Consider the following 18,416-nt stretch of genomic DNA (forward strand, 5'->3'; position numbering starts at 1 on the left):
GTGGTTTGGAACAACAACAAAAAAAGATAGGGAATCATAAAATGGCAATCTTCATGGATAACAGTAAGAATTTACCACAATAATGGCTTCCTTAAAGGAGACCTTTAAACTCCTTTATTGAGACCTTGACTTCAACAACCCCCTATGTTACAGTCAAGGTCATGCATTCTATCTTCTAAAAACTCTCAGACTCCTCCATTTCCTTCTACTCCAACTGTTCCTGATGTGACAGTCTTTAGATTTATATTTCCAGGATTCTAAGGAAATATCTTTCTCAGAGGTCCAGTTCTATAATTGAAGTTCCTAAAAATTTTACTAAAGAAAAGGAGTCGTGTTAACAGGAAATGAAAACTCATATAAAAGAGACACTGTCAGTAATTGTAGGTAACTCTTCTTTTTTCTTTCAACAGATTATAATTTCTTTTTTCTTTCAACAGATTGCAATAAACTCACATTTTTCAAAATCAGCAAAATGTACTAAAAAGAGTCAGTCAAATCTTTACCTACACATTAAAAATATTAAAGGCATACAGTTCAGTGGATTCAGTGGTGAAGTGGGTTATGGATTCAATTGTGTCTCCCCCAAGATTCATATGCTAAAGCATATGAATACCCTCAGTACCTTAGAATGTGGCTATATTTGGAGATAGGGCCTTTAATTACAGTTAAATGAGGTCATAGTGTGGGGCCCTAATCTCATAGGACTGCTGTTCTTTTAAGGAGAGGAAGAGACACTAGGGTAGAGAGAAAAGGTTATTTGAGGACACAGCAGGAAGGTGTCCATCTGCAAGTCAAGGACAGGAGAAATCAACCCTGTTGGCACCTTAGTCTTGGACTTCCAGCCTCCAGAACAGTGAGAAAATAAATTTCTGTTGTTCAAGCCATCAAGTCTATGGCATTTTGTTTTGGCATTCTTAGCAAACTAATACAAAGATGAAGAATCTAGGGGGCATTAAAATTAAAAAAAAAATTCTTGCCTAATTATCACTTTTAAGTTTTTAAAAAAAATTTTAGAATGCCCTATTAGTTGCTCTGTTCACACCAGTGAATTGCTGGTGCTTATCTTTGCCCATGTCTACCTCTACACAAAGCTTAATACTTTAATTTTTCATCTATTTTATACTCCTATACTAAATGTTCAATTTAAGTGCTACTCTATAATAGTGATTTTTTTAAATAGTAAAAATTCTAATTTTGCTAATAAAGTTTCTGACTACTCCTAACAATTTTGTTTAGGATAAGATGGAATTTTTAAGCTATCAGCACTATTGATATTCTACAATATCAAGAGATGGTTATTGAGCACCTACTATGTGCCTGGCACTGTGCTAGATGTCAGAGATAAGGTGGTGAACAAGTTGGAGGGGGTCCCTGCCCCACTGAAGATACAGTAAATAGTAAGCCAACCAACCAGCCATCAACCAACCAACTAACCAGCCAGACAACCAACCAACCAACGAGCTAACCAGCCAAACAGCTAACCAGCCAACCAACCAAACAATGACTGCAGCTGATAAGAAGAAAATAAAAATAGTATGCTATAATAGAGACTAATAGAGAGGACCTGCTGGGGGAGGTGTCTTTAATCTAAGACTGGAAGCTAGACAAGCAAGTTCATGTGCATTTAGTAGGGGTGAAATGAGAAAGAATGTTCTAGACAGAGGGGAGAACTAGTATTGGGGTCTTGAGGCAGGAAAGAGCTTGGTTTGTTGGAGGAATTGATCAAAAACTGACATGACTAACTGTAGTGATTGAATGGGAGAACCCCATGAGATCTGAGGCTGAGAAAGGAGTAGGCAAGGGCTAAGTCACATGCAGGTTTGTACACCATGGTGAGGGGTCTGGGTTATAAACTAGGTCCAATAGGAATCTATTAAAGAGTTTTAAGCATGCAAGCTAATAAAAATTTAGACCTCATAAATGAAATTCCAAAATAGGCATTCTTAGATGTCTTTTTTCCCAAAGCATAAAATATTGTGGAGCAATTTTAAACTAGATGGATTATTAATCCACTTAACAAGAAATCTATTGGCAACACAAATGTACACTTTCTTGTACTTGAGAAAAATATAAGCAAAACAATTTTAACCTAGTCATATGACATCTAGAGTCTAATCAAGTGACAGTTGTTAGAGGTAGAAGTTCTGGGCTGGTTTCAAATCATTTGGTTGGTCCACTACAGACCGTGGTATAAACTAGCAAGCCCAGGCATTTGACAAGCTTTGGGGGAGGGTAGCAAAAGCCCACACTGTATCACATTTTCAGACTCCTTCTCCTGCAATGAGGAAGGTGCACACAAATTATTAAGGCTTTTAAAACTTCACTGAATTAGGAAGGAAGCAGAAATTCTCCTTTAAGCTGCAGTTTATTTATCTTACCTGACATCAGAACCAGCAATGACATAAGTGTTTCTTTAGCAGCAAACTATTACAAATAAGTCAGTTTCCCACTATGTTAAGTAGTTAATATACGGTAGAAGACCCTCACATAGAGTTAACCAGGATTATGTCTGAATAATGGCAAAAACAAAGCTTTTGATGGAGAACAGCTATTAGGTTCCTGTTTGCAGATCATCTCGTGAAAGGTGCACATTCAAGGAGGCCAAGGAATGGGGTGGAAAATAGATGGGAACCAGTGTCATAAGACCTGTTTGCAAGCCCTTACTAGCATGTGACTTTGGATAAGTAACTTAATGTCTCAAAGCTCATATTTTTTAAACAGTGAAATGGAAATAATCATATCCAACCTTCTAGGACTATGAGAAGTAAATTAAATAACGTGTGGAAAAGGCTTTGTAATTTTTGAAGCATTTCATAAATACAAAATTTATTATTCCTACTCCAGCTGTTGTAATGAGATAAAAGAGACTGAAGACAAAACTCTTGCCCTTTTTGAAGCTTACAATTAACATGAGAAGTCACAGCTCAAGGAACTACATACATAAAAGGTAACTTGTTAAGAATCACCATTCCTGTTATTAGTATGTGCTCAAAATATTTGCTAAAATCAAAGAAAAACACTAGAATAAGATATACAGTTCAGTAAATACGTGGAGGATGCAGTGTGAAGGAGGTATCCACAAAAGATCCTGAAAGGCATGTGTTGATGCAGACTTTAAAAGAGGTGATGAAACACAGTGGTTATGAACTTGGATGGATAATGGTTAAAATCTCTGCCCCACTTTTTATAGCTGTGGGACTATGGGAGAGTCAGGTAAGCTCTCTAAAATGATACCTTTACTTATCTATAAAAGGGGGATGATCTTATTTACTCCACGGGCTTACTTTAAGGACTAGGAGAAATTATGTATACAAGGCTCTGAACATAGAGCTTGGCATGAGGTAAGTGTTTTAAAAACACTTACTATTATTATTGCTATTATTATATGTCTCACTGTAACTTAATAATGGTAAAGCATTGTAGCTACAATGATGTTAAAGGAGGTAAGAGGTCATTACATTACTTACAGAATCATGACAGGTGTGAAGAATTGTTAGAATCTAATTAAACATAAAGGGAAGAAAAAATGAGAAATTTGAAAAAGAAGTTGGAATTTTTTAAGGATAGAAAAAAACTATGAGAAATATGGAGGGTGCAGCTATTAAAACAAAGCCTCCTTCATCGATTGGCTGGTCTTAAATTCTGCTTTGTTTTCAAAATACAAATCACATTTAGCTTTCATCAAGCAGATGCAAGGTGTCTCTGCTGAGACAGATTTATGGTCTTAAGTAACCATCAAGTCAATATAATTAATCACTTGAGTAGGGAAAATGGCTGGTAGTGACAAACTCTGAGCTTTTCTCTTTGGAGATGTCTTTGTTACAACCTTAATTAAGAAAAGGTCAAAGAAGACCAGTAGAAATAAGTGGAGTGTGCTTAGAATTATGGGAAGAGGACATGGTGTGAGATCGCATCATTGCCTTACAATTGAATCTATACTGACTGTATTCTTCTTCAAAGATGACCAATACGACTAAAAAAAAAAAAAATTCAATGCTTAGTTCTACTGCTTCAGCTACCATGTAACACTAGAGTACCAAACTCCTTGGGAATAAAGCAATTTTGTAGTTTTGAGAGGCTGAGTTGTGAAAAAGTGGATACTATTTAATCTAGAAGCTCACAAAATTTGAAGAAAGAGATGGATTTACGTCAGCCAAAGAGTGCATTTTTATCCCCTTAAACAGTAGGATCTAAGGTAAAATTAAACTAGTGTACTGGTTATACATTTTTAAAAATACAAATTAAGATACATGTATGTACTAAAGCACATAAATGTTCATTCAGTTCATGAGAACTAAAAATTATCTCATGTACTAATCTTGCAAAAATAGGTCTAAGAAGCAGTAATAGGAAGAAAATTTTGAACATATTTAAGTGAGGAGGAAAGAGGTTCAGAAACAAAGTGGCTAATAACATCAAGTGGTGAGGGCAAGGCGCACGGAGCAATAGCCTAGCATCTGAGGGATGCCTTGGTGAAATACTAGGTCGGTGCAAAAGTAATTGCGGTTTTTGCCATTACTTTTAATGTAACTGCCATTAATTTTGCCAATTACTTTTCCTCTAGTAGTAGAGGAAAGAGGACTTGCCATGCTAAAGGTTTGAAACATTTTAATGGAAATTGAACCCATTGGCTCTCTTAATAATTGTAACTATGGAAAATCCATGGGCCCTTAGTTCAGAGAAAATTGAAGTGGTTGAGAAAAATTGACATAATTTTCAAGGAATTGGTTTGCTAAATCTGTTTATAAAACAGTAGTCTGAACTAGACTGAAAAATACATATGATAAATACATAGTTTGTCCTTTTCCTTTAATTCAAGTTGCAAATCCACATTTATTATTAATATCAAGTAACTTTAACCAATGGAAGGAGTCTCCTATGTCCCAATTAAAATGGAGAAAAGCCTTTTGAATGGCTTTATCCAAGTACACAGGGCTATCTTAATTCCTGAATTTAACATATCTGAAACTAAGTTTTGTGTATTCGAAGATGTGAAAGCAGGCTTTAGGAGGATGGTCATCAGAAACATGTATAATAGAATTGCTGAAAGATGATTGTTCCTACTGTTATCACTGTTAAAGAAATGATTTCCATTTTGTGATTCAATCACATCGCATTTTCTCTTTTTCACTCTTATCTTAAGTAAAATGAAGCATTGTTTTCCAAATCAGCAAAGACATCCATGTCCTTGGAATAAGACAAATTCTTGTATCACCATCCTGTGGTAATTTGACATGACACGTAGCACAGAACTGACTGGTGGGACCCGGAGTCCTGAATCTACCTGAAGGCTAATATTTAGCAAGGCATCCCTTTATGCAAGTTTTTGCTTTAGCTAATATATAAACAAGGATATGAATCCTATGGTTCCTTCATGGGAAGCATACAAACTAACATCACAAAAGACTTCTTAATTGAATCAGTTAACAGTGCTTCTGTGTCACCATTGGCATCCAGTAACCTTGCTCCTTGCTGAGACTGCTTGTCACCAGCTCAGACTGTATCCCTCTCTAAGGACAGTCAAGCAGCCAAACCTGCACTAACCATGAGGGGTTGTTCCGGAGCATGTTGACATACAACCCGATGAGAACATGTTCATCAGCTAGCCTGTCTGCCACATTCAGGCTGTACTGTATCCTGAAACAGGATAGGGGGAAAGAAAGGGTGTTGTTAAGAGAGGTGGACAGAAATAAGCAGAGAAGGTAGGAGTGAGTTTTTGGTAGAAAAGGCATTTAGAAAACCAAGCAAGTAAAGGAAGGGTAGTAAGTGATGTGCTATGAAAAACACAAGCGAAATCCAGGCAATAAAACCCACAATTCGATTTCACTAACTTTAAAAATAAAGACTTCCATTTAGGTTAAATAAAGTTTTAGAAAACAGATTTACATTTTTCAACCACTAAGGCCAAGGTATTCATCTGTACAGTAAATACATTGAAATGGGTTGCAAGCAAAGATTAAATATCCTTCAGAAAATCGAATCTTCAGCTTAGTCATTTCAAAAAAGAAAAAGACACAAATCTGGGAAAGTGAATAACAACTCAGATGTGTCTACTGGAAATAACTACTTAGTGCTGTTAATTGGGTTATAGCAGAGCTGCTTTTACTGAATCAAAGATGGTCTTTCACACACAAAGCATTTTTGACAAAAGAAATCTCCATTTTTAGTTTAGTTAATGCAGGGTTCCAGTACACTCTGGCTGTAACTTACCCTTTGCCCTTCAGAAAAGCTGGAGCAGCCCTAGCCAGCAGTTTGTTCTGCTCTACTTCACTGTCCTTGGGAGGAGAGCTAGTTAATAAGATGGGAAAGCCAAGAAGAGCGTAAACACGGCAATGCATTCAAGAATAGAAACTGGCAACAGACACTCCCAAGTCTAGATCCAAGTTCCATTTGGACAGATCTCTTATTATTTTGAAATGTTCAAGATGTTTTCAGATTTCCAGAGTTCAAGTAGGAGTAGAAACCCAGCCTGAGAACCACAATCGCAATCACCATGATCCCAGATTTGACCTCTGCTATTTGCTTAACAAGCAAGCATTTATATTGGGTATGTCTAGACATAATGAAAATTCATTCAACATTTATCATGGCATATCATGTAAACAGTCCAGTAGTTCACTAAGTCCTGCCAGCCTTTAGATCCCACTCAAGAACTTTAGCCTTCCCTACATCCTCCAACTTTCTGTGCTGGATAGAAAGACTTGAAAATTGCCTAGCTAGAGATTGCTTCATATTAGAAGTGTTTCACTACTCCAAGCAAAAGCCACATGATCTTGGCTGTGGAGCTACAAAGAAAATTTTCAGAGGAACAGAGAAATACACCTTTGAGTCTTATACATATATATTGTTATTTCTTATGTTTATATTAATACAAAGCTAGTGAATATAGTCTCTTTGCTAAAGCAAATTCTTAACAGGGATTCATTATGGGAACTACTCATTTTCTTTAATAATTTAAATGACAATTTTAAACTTTAAAATATAGTTTTATTAAAGTACAAATAGAAATATAAATAATAATTCATTAAGTATGGCTGTGGTAAAGTCATCCAAAATCTACTGTGACAATTTGTAGTCATGCTACATTGAGAAATATGGTATTAATTCTTAGTATTACAATTGTATTGGTAATGTGTTTAAAGAAAGTTTGCTCCTCTATAGGTTAAGTAAGAATTTGCCCTGCACACTGGTGAACCTAAAATTGTCCCTCTCCTTCTTCATGGAAAATAGAAAAATAAATTGTCTGTCTTTGTCTGAATACCAAATATTTAACTATTGGGATCTAAATTATGGGGTTCCGCCAAAAATTTTCAAGAAACTCTAAATCTACTAAATATATATATAATGGTTTACAAATTAGTTAAAATCTTAAAAACTTTGTACTACAAGTTTACAGGCTCTACTATAAAGCACCATTCTTTCAGGCCATGAAGTACTAAAAAATATAAATTTATACATAACACATTAGAACTGCACATTATAGTTGGAATTCTTGCTTTATAATAGTGTATATTAAAAGATTCCTTGAATAGTGAGGTCTCTGATAAATTTAATATTAAATTTGATTTGTAAAGAAAATGACTAGCAAAGAGTAGACATGCATGTTTGTCAGATGAATGACATTTTCACTCAGCTCTTCAGAAAGGCATCTGTTATACAAAGTATTACTGTGCTTAAAAAGTTAAACTGTAACCAAACAAAATTGACTTTTTTTTTTTTTGAGACGGAGTCTCGCTCTGTTGCACAGGCTGGAGTGCGGTGGTGCGATCTTGGCTCACTGCAACCTCTGCCTTCCAGGTTCGAGTGATTCTCCTGCCTCAGCCTCCCAAGTAGTTGGGATTACAGGCATGCGCCACCACACCTGGCTAATTTTTGTATTTTTAGTAGAAATGGGGTTTCACCATGTTGGCTGGTCTCGAACTCCTGACTTCAAGTGATCTGCCCCCCTCGGCCTCCCAAAGTGCTGGAATTACAGGTGTGAGCCACCGTGCTTGGCCTAAAGTTGACTTTAAAAATAAATTAGATTGTGTTTTAGGATAATTTACTTTCCTGATGACCTTAATAATTTTCTTTTTCCAGCATATCGATGTTTTCCTTTTAAAACTGTCAAACCTGCCCATCAGGGCCAAATAACCACCTTCAGCCATCATTTTCTGTGATGTACCATTATACCACCAAAACTGTTTTGTGTGATGTACAGTTACCCCACCAAAACTGCATTCCAGAGTTTGTCTGCTGAAGCAGATCTCCATACATTCATTATGCAGTACCTACAGTACCCCTGCTGCCCAATATCCCCCCAATTCTTTTTTGTAACTAAAGATAGATGAATCTATTACATAACTTATTTCAGATGCTTGTAAAACCATTCAAAACACTGTGTGAAACATCCATGATTCTTCCAAACTAAACTATCTCCCTGCCTTCTTATGCTTCTTTGTTCTTTGAATCTCAGAAATTGTGGCAATAATTTCTTAAGCAAACAGCTGAATAATTGCACAGGGACAACCTTTCACGCTGAACATGCAAGATAATAAGCAAGAATCAGTAGAGAAAGAAATACCGGAACGTCAATCACAAAGGTGTGTTTGCCACAAATTATTCTGGTGAAGTTCTATGGGAGGAAGAAGATGTGTCAGTGAAGGCCCAGAAATGTGATTCCACCACCCATCACTCACAAAGCCCAAGCATGGAGGAGCCCTAGCCTCAGTATCGTGTAGGGGTAGGGCTGAGAGAAGGGGGCAATAGGCTGGACTTTTGTTTGGTGGCCTTCTCCTTTTTTTTTCTTCAAATATTTGGGCTCCTGTCCTCCTTCCTCTACTCCACTTGCCTGTCTCTCCTCTCCTCTTCCTTTTCTTCCTTCTTCTAACCAGGTCCCTTCTTCCCTCAAAGGAATGAGACATATTCTATATATATACATCTCTTAACTTTTGTTGTCATTTTCTTTGTGTTGGCCCTTGCCAGTGTTGGTTTAAGGAAATAGTTTAAAACATTTTATCTTTCGTTCCTTTCTTATGTGAATTCTTAGAAAAAACAATTCTTGGAAAATATGGGAGTTACACCGTGAACATTTATGAGTTTCTGGAAATAAACTATTTTGTTTTGCTATAGCTCTTAATTTCTAGTGCCAGAAGCACTTCTAACTTTTTGATACTCACTGTTCACATAGTTTCTGTAATTTCTAGAGCTAGCCTCAATTCTTCTTCTCATCATCTGTTTCTAGGAAGCCAAAAATATGACCATGTATAGAGGAAGCCAAATGCATGATTAAAACAAGACAAAAATAGTCACTCCTTCAAAATGAAATGAATCAAGAACCTCGAGAGCTGACTGGGAGACAGGTTTCACTTAAAACTTGGGTCTTTAAAGTCTTTTCAGTTGAAGTACTTTCCACCAGAACCTCTTCTCCAGCTCCCAAGCTTGAAGAGAGGCAGCAAAGTGAAATTTTTTTCTCTTGAGTTGCTGTGAAAATAGTGATTGCTATGGTTTGAATATTTGACCCCTCCAAACTTCATGTTGAAATTTGATCCTCAGTGTTGGAAATAGGGCCTAATGGGAGGTGTTTGGGTTATGGGGGCAGATCCGTCATGAATGACTTGGTGCCATTCTCACAGCAATGAGTGACTCTATCAGTTCCCTTGAGGGCTGGTTGTTAAAAGTAGCCTGGCACCTCTTCTCTGTGGCTTGCTTCCTCTCTCCTCATGTGATCTTGGCACAAACCAGCTTCCCTTTGCTTTCTGTCCTAAGTGGAAGCAGTCTGAAGTCTCACCAGAAGCAGATGCTGATGCCATGCTTCACATACAGTCTGCAGAACCATGAGCCAAATAAATTCTTTTTTTTTTTTTTTTTTTTTTTGAGATGGAGTTTCACTCTTGTTGCCCAGGCTGGAGTGCAATGGTGCGATCTCGGCTCACTGCAACCTCCGCCTCCCGGGTTCAAGCGATTCTTCTGCCTCAGCCTCCTGTGTAGCTGGGATTAAAGGCACCCACCAGCACACCCAACTTTTTTTTTTTTTTTGTATTTTTAATAGAGATGGGGTTTCACCATGTTGGCCGGGCTGGTCTCAAACTCCTGACTTCAGGCGATCCACCTGCTGCGGCCTCCCAAAGTGCTGGAATTACAGGCGTGAGCCACTGTGCCCAGCCTAAACCTCTTTTCTTTATCGATTACCCAGCCTCAGGCATTCCTTTATAGCAACATAAAGGGACTAAAACAGTAATGATATGTGGCTCATTATGATCCCTTCAAAGTGCTATATTATTACAATATTTTATAGACTAATTTAGATTCTAAACTTTCATTTTGTAGCTTGGCAGTTTGCATGGAGAAGTTAAGTTTCTAATTCTTTGTGGGATTTAGGATCAGGCACAATGGAACCTACTTCTTGACTAAAGAAAGAGTGCTTCCAGCATATCATTGTGTCAGAATGTGACAATGGCTTTCATACAACCCAGCCTGAGCTTCAAAAGCTTCTTCTGTTCTACGTGCCTTGTCTTCAAATCAGAATGCATTCTTCCTTTTAAGCTCCAAAACTGAGAACTATTTGGGGTTCAACTTGACCATGGGATACACCTTTTCTAATCTGAGTTTCAAAGAGAAGCAAGACTATCATTTCTAAAATTATATGCACACAAATCTCTTTTTCTTATTGCCATCTTTTTCTTTTCACTAATCCCTTGCCACTGTATGAGCACATCCTTTCGCATACATATTATCACTGATGGTTGTGGGAACAGCCATACCTTGGAGGGCATGGCATGGTAAATTTTGAAGTTCATGTATCTGCTGAAAGAAAAAAGGCAGGAAATATTCCTTTAGATTTTTTTTTTTCTAACAAAAAGTCTCTAGCTTCTCACCATTTCTTTTTTAGACCTTTGGAAAGTAGCATATCTAAAGATAAATAACCTTCTTCCAAAATTTTTCACACACACACACACACACACACACATACACATATACACACACACAATGACACAGTGGGTTCTGGAAAAGTAGAACAATCTCAAAATGTTTCATTCTTATTAAAAAAATTATCCCCTTAGCTTTGAAGGTTGACGACTGATGCCAATAGTTTTACTTCAGTGAAAATATTTGGGGGGTGGGTCCAAAGGTAACAAAATCACACACAGATGCTTCCTGGGTACTGAAATATATTTTTAAGGACCACTTCTGTTACTGTTGAGTTACTATATTAGCCCTTGACAAAGATTATTTTTTCTTTTATTGAACATGATATTAAAGGCCTGGCTGCAGTCTCACAGAGAACAAATATTATAGAAACAAATTATATTAATATAGAATAATTATCATAATGGTTAAAAGAAAAGCAATATTTGAGATATAGCAAATTAAGAACAGATATTTTCATTTCTATTGATTCTTAAATTATTAATAATTGTGTGATATTTGGATTTGTGAAGAATGACTTATAAAGTTGGCTCTCTCCTTAAGTAACTATCTATAGTGTATAAAATTTTCCTTCTCACTAGAATTACATAGTCTAAGGCCATCACACTAATTTAAATACAATAAAAAAAATCCACAAATCTGTTTTGTCAAGAAATAATGTCTTGAAACATTCTGTTTCTTTTTTTCTAGATTTCAATAGCTTATATCTGAAATATAAAATATGTATTACCTGAAAATTCATAGACCAGTATTAAAAAATAGGTTAATGTCTCAGTGGGAAAATTAGCTGTCATCAATTCAGGCTGGCAGAGAAGTTGAACCATCTCAAACAGGTACCATGGAAAAAATAAGAATTCTTAGGTCATATTTAATTTACTACATTGTACCCAGGTATCGTCAAGTCACACCAACTGCACTTTTGTCAGGAGAGCCTCTAGGAAAGTTTGCTTCATACAGGGCATGCAGAGACAACAGCCAAAGCAACTCTAGTAGGAGAATAAAGGTGACTGAACTGAACAAGAGAGGTGACTGTGGTTTTAATCATGCATAGTATAGAAAATTGTTAGGGTTGATGTGTAGACTGGTGTAATTCCAGTTTGGAAAAATCTAACATATTAGTAGAGCTCTGGGGCTACATGAAGTAAAGAATTATCTGCAGAGAGTGATTATTTCAAATTCATAAAATTTCATACAACAAGCCCAGAAAGTTTGAAAAGAATGAGATATCTTCAGGGTGGTGCCAGATGTTGATTTACAAATTTATCTATTTTATGACTGAAAATGGATGGGCATTAATCTTGGAAAAAATTAGCTATGAAGAAAACTTTGATTTTCAAAAGGAAAGGCTACATTCAGTATCTAAAATTTATTTTTAGCTACTTTCGATTATCAAATCACAACTATTTAAAATTTAGTTTGAACTTTTTGAGTCAGATTAAAAGCCACGGTTGTTAAGTAAAGAATCTTTGGGTAAGCAAAAATATTTTTTAAAAATGAAAAAGGCACAGTGAATTAGCATTTCTTTGGTTGAAAACCCAAACCTATCAATCAACTGACCAACAAGTCAACCCAAAAAATAACTCACAATTGCTGCTCCTCTTGGAGGGATCAGGATTTGGGAAGTATCTGGGTTGGGTGTACTCTCCCCATAGGAACTACAGAGCCTAATACAGTATCATTTTTTATTTTTTTGAGATGGATTTTCACCCTTGTTGTCCTGGCTGGAGTGCAATGGCACGATCTCAGCTCACCGCAACCTCTGCCTCCTAGGTTCAAGTTATTCTCCTGCCTCAGCCTCCCGAGTAGCTGGGATTACAGGCGCCCACCACCGTGCCTGGCCAATTTTTGTATTTTTAGTAGAGATGGAGTTTCACCACGTTGGCCAGGCTGGTCTTGAAATCCTGACCTCAGGTGATTCGCTCACCTCAGCCTCCCAAATTGCTGGGATTACAGGCGTGAGCCACCTTGCCTGGCAATCTAATACAATATGATTAATTAACTACTTGTTATTGCAGCAAACCAGAAACCAGCATATTAGATTGTGTTCAACATGGTATATGAATTGTAAGCAATTTCCTAATATTTGGTGGAGTGATAAGACCTGGCTAGATGTTATATAGAATAGTCAAAGTGATTCCTTTTGTGAGTGCTTACCACTTTAGAGGTTGCAACTATGAAAATACCTGTGAAACCTTTAAATGATGTTTCTAAAATTGGAGGTAAAAGAAGTGTGACTAATTTTTTTATTAGTCTTTACTGTGACTAATGAAGAAGCTTGGCCATAGTGAAAGAAGCTTACTTGACATTAAAAATATTGGTTAACTTTCTCATATAAACTAAGTAAGGATTATGGCAAGATAATTAAGATTTTAAAAAGGAGGCATGATGCCAAAAAAGATAGATCCTAAGAGGCACAGAGCTGTGGGCAGTGAAGGGGAGAAAGAGCCTTTGGGACCTGGCTTTGTGGTCAGACCTTGCAATAATATCTGCAATAATAATAATACACTATCTTCCATAGGCTTAGATAATGTTGCTGGCTCACCATACATAGCTCTTAGAGCTCTTTCCCTAACGGTGATAATAGATTTCCATCAAATCAGCCATTCTTTCCTATAAATTTATAAGAAAACAAAATAGATTAGGGATACAGTTTACAATCAAGAAAATGAATGAAGTGAATCGGTCCATCGATTATGTTACATGACCCACATTCTACCAAACTTCTAACCAACACTGAATGCACACATGTGCACACACACGTAGACATACACACATGTAAGAAGACTTCAAAGGACCAAGGGAGAATGCCTTTGAGAATCCCTTTTTTTTTTCCTTTTAAGTAAGGGAAAAGTGAGCCAAGTACATAGCTAGAAAAGACGTAAGAACAGGGAATGCGACAGATGATGCTGGTAACCAGAGGTACACACTCATAAATCGGTATGAAGTAGATTGCTAGGGATGTCGAAAGACTTCAAAGTTATATCCCTCTGTCTTTTGAAGATCAAAGTGGTATGCTTGTAAAGGGCCCTAGGTGAATAATGCCAGGAGTTTGTGGTGAGGATTCTGGAGTGGGGATTTCAATTCAGCCTCATTCGGCTTTATCTTTCTAGGATCTGTCATGATACAAAAGACTGAACTTAGGCTAAATAAAATATGGAGAACTTCCCTACTTTCTCGGTGCTGCCCTATACTGACTGGCACTATACTTGGCTTGCTTAGGTTTTATTTCATTGTTGGGATGGGCTAGGGGTGAGGGCAGAGCCGTAGGTCATATTTCTTTGGTTCTGTTTCAATGATAGAAGTATAGGAACTTTAACTTTTGCCTACATCTGGCATGATGGATTTCTATCCATCTTAGTTTATCGACATGATTAAGAGATCAAAAGTGATTCACCACTAGCATTTTCAAGTGATAGAGAATAAGCACTGAGAGCAAGAAACTGTTTTTGAAATTGTTACTTCATTAGGAATCAGACTGCCCTCCCTGGGGGGAAAATGTACTAGGTCCAATGGGACAGAAAGGTACAAGTCCTCAAGTCTTTAACTGCAGTGAGGTCCAGCTATATGACATTGTCCTAGCCTCACCTAGTTAATGCTAATGATCTTTCCAATAGACTCCTTAATTCAAGAGTCTTAGAAATTACCATCTGGGTTTTTGCAAATTGTACGAAAGCAGAGACTTGTCCAAACGAGATCCAGCTTGATACACTTCACATATATACATCTCTTATATACTGGTATGGCTATGAAATCCATAAAATATGTGGAAAGGAGAGGAAAGAGCTGCAAAGTCCAGCTCAAGTTGAAAAGTCTCAACACAATTTCATTAAATCCCAGAAGACTTCTATCTCCAATAAGACGTACTACGAGAGGATTTTAGTGCCAGAGTAGAATGACTATCAGTCTAGCTATGGAACTACTACTACGATTAGCAATTCAGGGCTGGGATACTGACCGTGCACCGTGATCAAGCTGATTTACGTACAGCTTTATGAGGGAATGCTCTTCAGCCACAGGGCTGGATGCACTTATCCCCTCAGGTAACCTGAGGGATTCAAACAATGAGACCTCATTAAAACTTCCCATGGACAGAGCAAGGCCCACTCAGAGAGGAAAGACATTTAGTGTACACAGCTTTATTGAACAGCACCCTCAAAACAGAAACCGTAGGCCAATCTCTGTGGTGATAGAAAGAAATGTGAGCTTTAAACAACGTATCTGTGGTTCACAGAGAACATTCCAAAAGGACTGAAAATGGGAAAAAAGGGAAATAATCATATTTTGGGTTAATGGGTACCATGCACCCTGGAGGAACCAGAACAGCTCAAAGTATTATAGGAATATTTTAGGGTAGAAGAAGTCATGTTATCCATCTAGGAGCATCCACCAAAAGCACCGTCCGAGCTGAAATGATATAAAATGACCTTCAGTAAGGATGGGGTCTACCTCTGCTTGACATTTGCAGAATGCAGAGCTTCCTAATAAAAGTACATATTTCTAAACATCATGTCAGGTCTTCCCTAGATAGATGCACAGACCTGTGTCTTTTATATACTTTACAGTTTATGATTTCGTTCCAGAAAAAAAAAAAATGGTTGTATTTGCTGGTGATTCTAAAAAAGAGTGCTAAGAGGAAGTTACTGAGGGCCTAAACCATATTATTTTACTGTGGATGTTCTGCTGTATAACTTTCCTCATTTCTGCTTGTTACAGACCTCGTTTATACATCAGAAACACCATATTCTGTTTATTCTGCTAATTACAATTACGGGGAACATCTCCATCTCAGATTCCTGTTGAGGGGCACATACAGGAACTCAGAGGAAAAAAAAATCAGCTGTGTTCTTAGTCTCATTGTCTTCAAATCCTCAGTTGAATGTACCAGGATATTACAGTGAAACTGGCACCTTATAAACCTCTTCAGGGAAAAGATGAATTACGTGCATTTTGTGAAATATGAGGCTGTACTTTTTTCTGCTGAAAGGCATTTGAAATCTTATGTTCAGTTACTCACTCCAATTTTCCTTACCTTTGTTTTTGCTTCCCGTGAGCTTTCTCCATGTATTTATAAAATAATTATCTGGTGCTTGATTCGCAGTATTTGATCAAATGACTCAGAGCACCTGTTGACCCTGCATATGTCTGATGCTAACTCTTAGAGAAATATTTGCTTCTCCTGTTTCTTGCTCACGTGCGAATGGATCTTGTGCAAAGAAATGAGATGCAGATCCACCTTTTTAAAAAGTTCTTACTATTATCGATGAAATTACTTATATGGAAACTACATTTCCAAGTTTGGTCTTTATCCTCTAGCCTCAGGAACTCCAGGGTTCACCAACAAAGGATTCTTTTGTATCTTAGCTTTAAATAATGACACATTTCACCATTTATATAGTAACACACCATTGCATCTTGAAATTCCAGTTCCTTGACTTCAACTCTGAGGACTATGAAAGTGACTTCCTTAATGAGATGGGATGCATGTGTGTCAGTAGTAAAACTGAAACATACCCCCACATTCTTACTGTGGGTAAATTATAAATGCAGGTTTCCAGACATGACATTAATCCCCAAAGCCACCCTACCCCTTTTTAAATGCATACAAATGAATGAAATTGAAAACTTACAATGGATATTTGCAAGTTAGTTTCCAGTAACAATATTCTGCCCTTGGCTTGCATGAGAATATTTTTCTTACCACAAAATCAAGGCTCATTGCCAAAGAAAGGGCTTATTTTATAATAGGGTTGGAACTTACCTCCTGGTAATAAAAGGACTTCCTGAGGAGGGAACAGAGTGGGAGAACAGGGTGTCGTTCATGCTGGTTACAGGTCTGGGAGGCCTAAAACAAAAGACAGTGTGAATGGAAAGTTAAAACGAATAAAAGTCACAAATTTGAAACTCTCCCTCATCCCTCCAGGAAACAGGATGGGAAGATCTGAGTTCTATCTTTACCAGGATCAACAAGAAATCTTATATTTTCCAATTAAATTCCTTAAGTGTTTTAAAGTTACATTTCCTTGAGAATATATAATCTCAGGTAAACACTGGGAGGCAGATTTCCAGACACCATGTGAATACTGATGCGTGAGCTTTGAGCCTTGATGTTTCATTGTATAATATTCTGGAATGAAGCAAGGATTTTGAAGAAGGTAGTGGCTTTACTTCTACTGCCTTCTCAAGAAGCCTTGAAGACCTGATCATCGAATCTACATTCTCTTGGAAAGCAGAAGATTCCTGAGGCTTTGGAAGGTTCCTTCTGTGTTCTTCATGATGATGGGCCTCTCCAACATGCCTGGTCTGAAAGGACACAGGCTATAAAATCATATCATACCTTATTTGCCTTTGTTCTAAGTGAAGATGCAAGTAATCTCCACAAGTATTTATGAAGTTAGTTTCTGTTGTTTGGGTGATCTATATGATAGAGTATATGGTGTACGGCATCCCATAAGCTCCACTTGTTTCCTTATGATAAGAGAAGGAAAACAGAATTCAATTTTCCTCAGAATTGTTCATGGTTCTACACACCAACTTCAAGGAGTCCGTCTTCCTTTGTCTGATTTTCATTTCATTCTGTCATTCTTTTCCTATCATGAATGTTTTAGTTTAGGTAAAATGATAGGGCTAAGATCCCTATCTCATCTGCAAGTCATTTTTATTCTTTTTGGGTTCAATATAGGATAATGAATGGTAATATGAGATGGGACTTAGAGTTCAAAAGATGGAAAATGAGGTGGGGCATTTTCTGAATCAGAAGAAATTTCAGTTTCACTATAATTCTATATTTGAGATTGACAGTATAGAACATTTTGAAGATGAGACATTAATTATAGCAGCCTGAAGAATCAATTTATGTTGGCTTAATTAAGATCCAAATTTGTAAATGGTTTAATTTTTACCTTAGAGAACAGCTTTGGATTCTACAATGAAGACATTCTGGGAAAAAGGTAGACTTGTATATCCCGATGTATTGAATGGAATGGATGTGAAGCTCTGCAGGTTTTAAAATGCCAATATTACATGCAAAAATTCATTGAGACTTAGATAAGTCTCTGGGGTTAGCGATAAAAGATTACAAATATGGTACAGTGTATACTGCTCGAGTGATGGGTGCACCAAAATCTCACAAATCACCACTAAAGAACTTACTCATGTAACCAAATACCACCTGTACCCCAGTAACTTATGGAAAAATAAAAATAAAAAATAAAAACGAATTCATCGAAACTTTTTTCAAGGTAGCTGGTGCTAAACTATACTCTGAGATTTTGTAAGACATATCATCTGTTGGATGAAGCCAAAACAACATCTACTCATCTACTCTAGACAAAACTGAAGTTCTGAAAACAATCTTAGTGTTTTGCATTACTTACCTAAGACGTATCTTTGATATATAAGGGAGCAACACAAGGCTAGTTTAAAACTAATTCTGCCTTGAGTTGAACACTAGCACTTTGGAAGAAGGATGCTAATTGTATACAAATGTCCTCAGTGAATTATGAAAAGTT

At 37.0% G+C, this 18,416-nt stretch overlaps 1 protein-coding gene across 31 annotated transcripts in view; it reads right to left on the minus strand.

Moving 5' to 3' along the window:
• The window catches only part of DTNA (dystrobrevin alpha), a 393,764-nt gene that overhangs the window by 47,231 nt on the left and 328,117 nt on the right, over positions 1 to 18,416 (minus strand). For 15 of the 31 annotated variants that reach the window (XM_030810583.1, XM_030810579.1, XM_030810584.1 and 12 more), the window contains 4 exons: positions 16,667 to 16,750; positions 14,864 to 14,953; positions 6,211 to 6,288; positions 5,545 to 5,637 (listed from right to left, as the gene is read on the minus strand). In XM_030810583.1, coding sequence (XP_030666443.1) covers positions 5,545 to 5,637; positions 6,211 to 6,288; positions 14,864 to 14,953; positions 16,667 to 16,750 — 345 coding nt within the window. Of the gene's footprint in view, positions 1 to 5,544; positions 5,638 to 6,210; positions 6,289 to 14,863; positions 14,954 to 15,024; positions 15,313 to 16,666; positions 16,751 to 18,416 lie in introns of those variants that run through there. The other 16 variants (XM_012506352.2, XM_030810588.1, XM_030810599.1 and 13 more) reach the window with 4 other exon arrangements.

The sequence above is a fragment of the Nomascus leucogenys genome, chromosome 4 (genome assembly GCF_006542625.1).
Source record: "Nomascus leucogenys isolate Asia chromosome 4, Asia_NLE_v1, whole genome shotgun sequence".
Classification (NCBI taxonomy): domain Eukaryota; kingdom Metazoa; phylum Chordata; class Mammalia; order Primates; family Hylobatidae; genus Nomascus; species Nomascus leucogenys.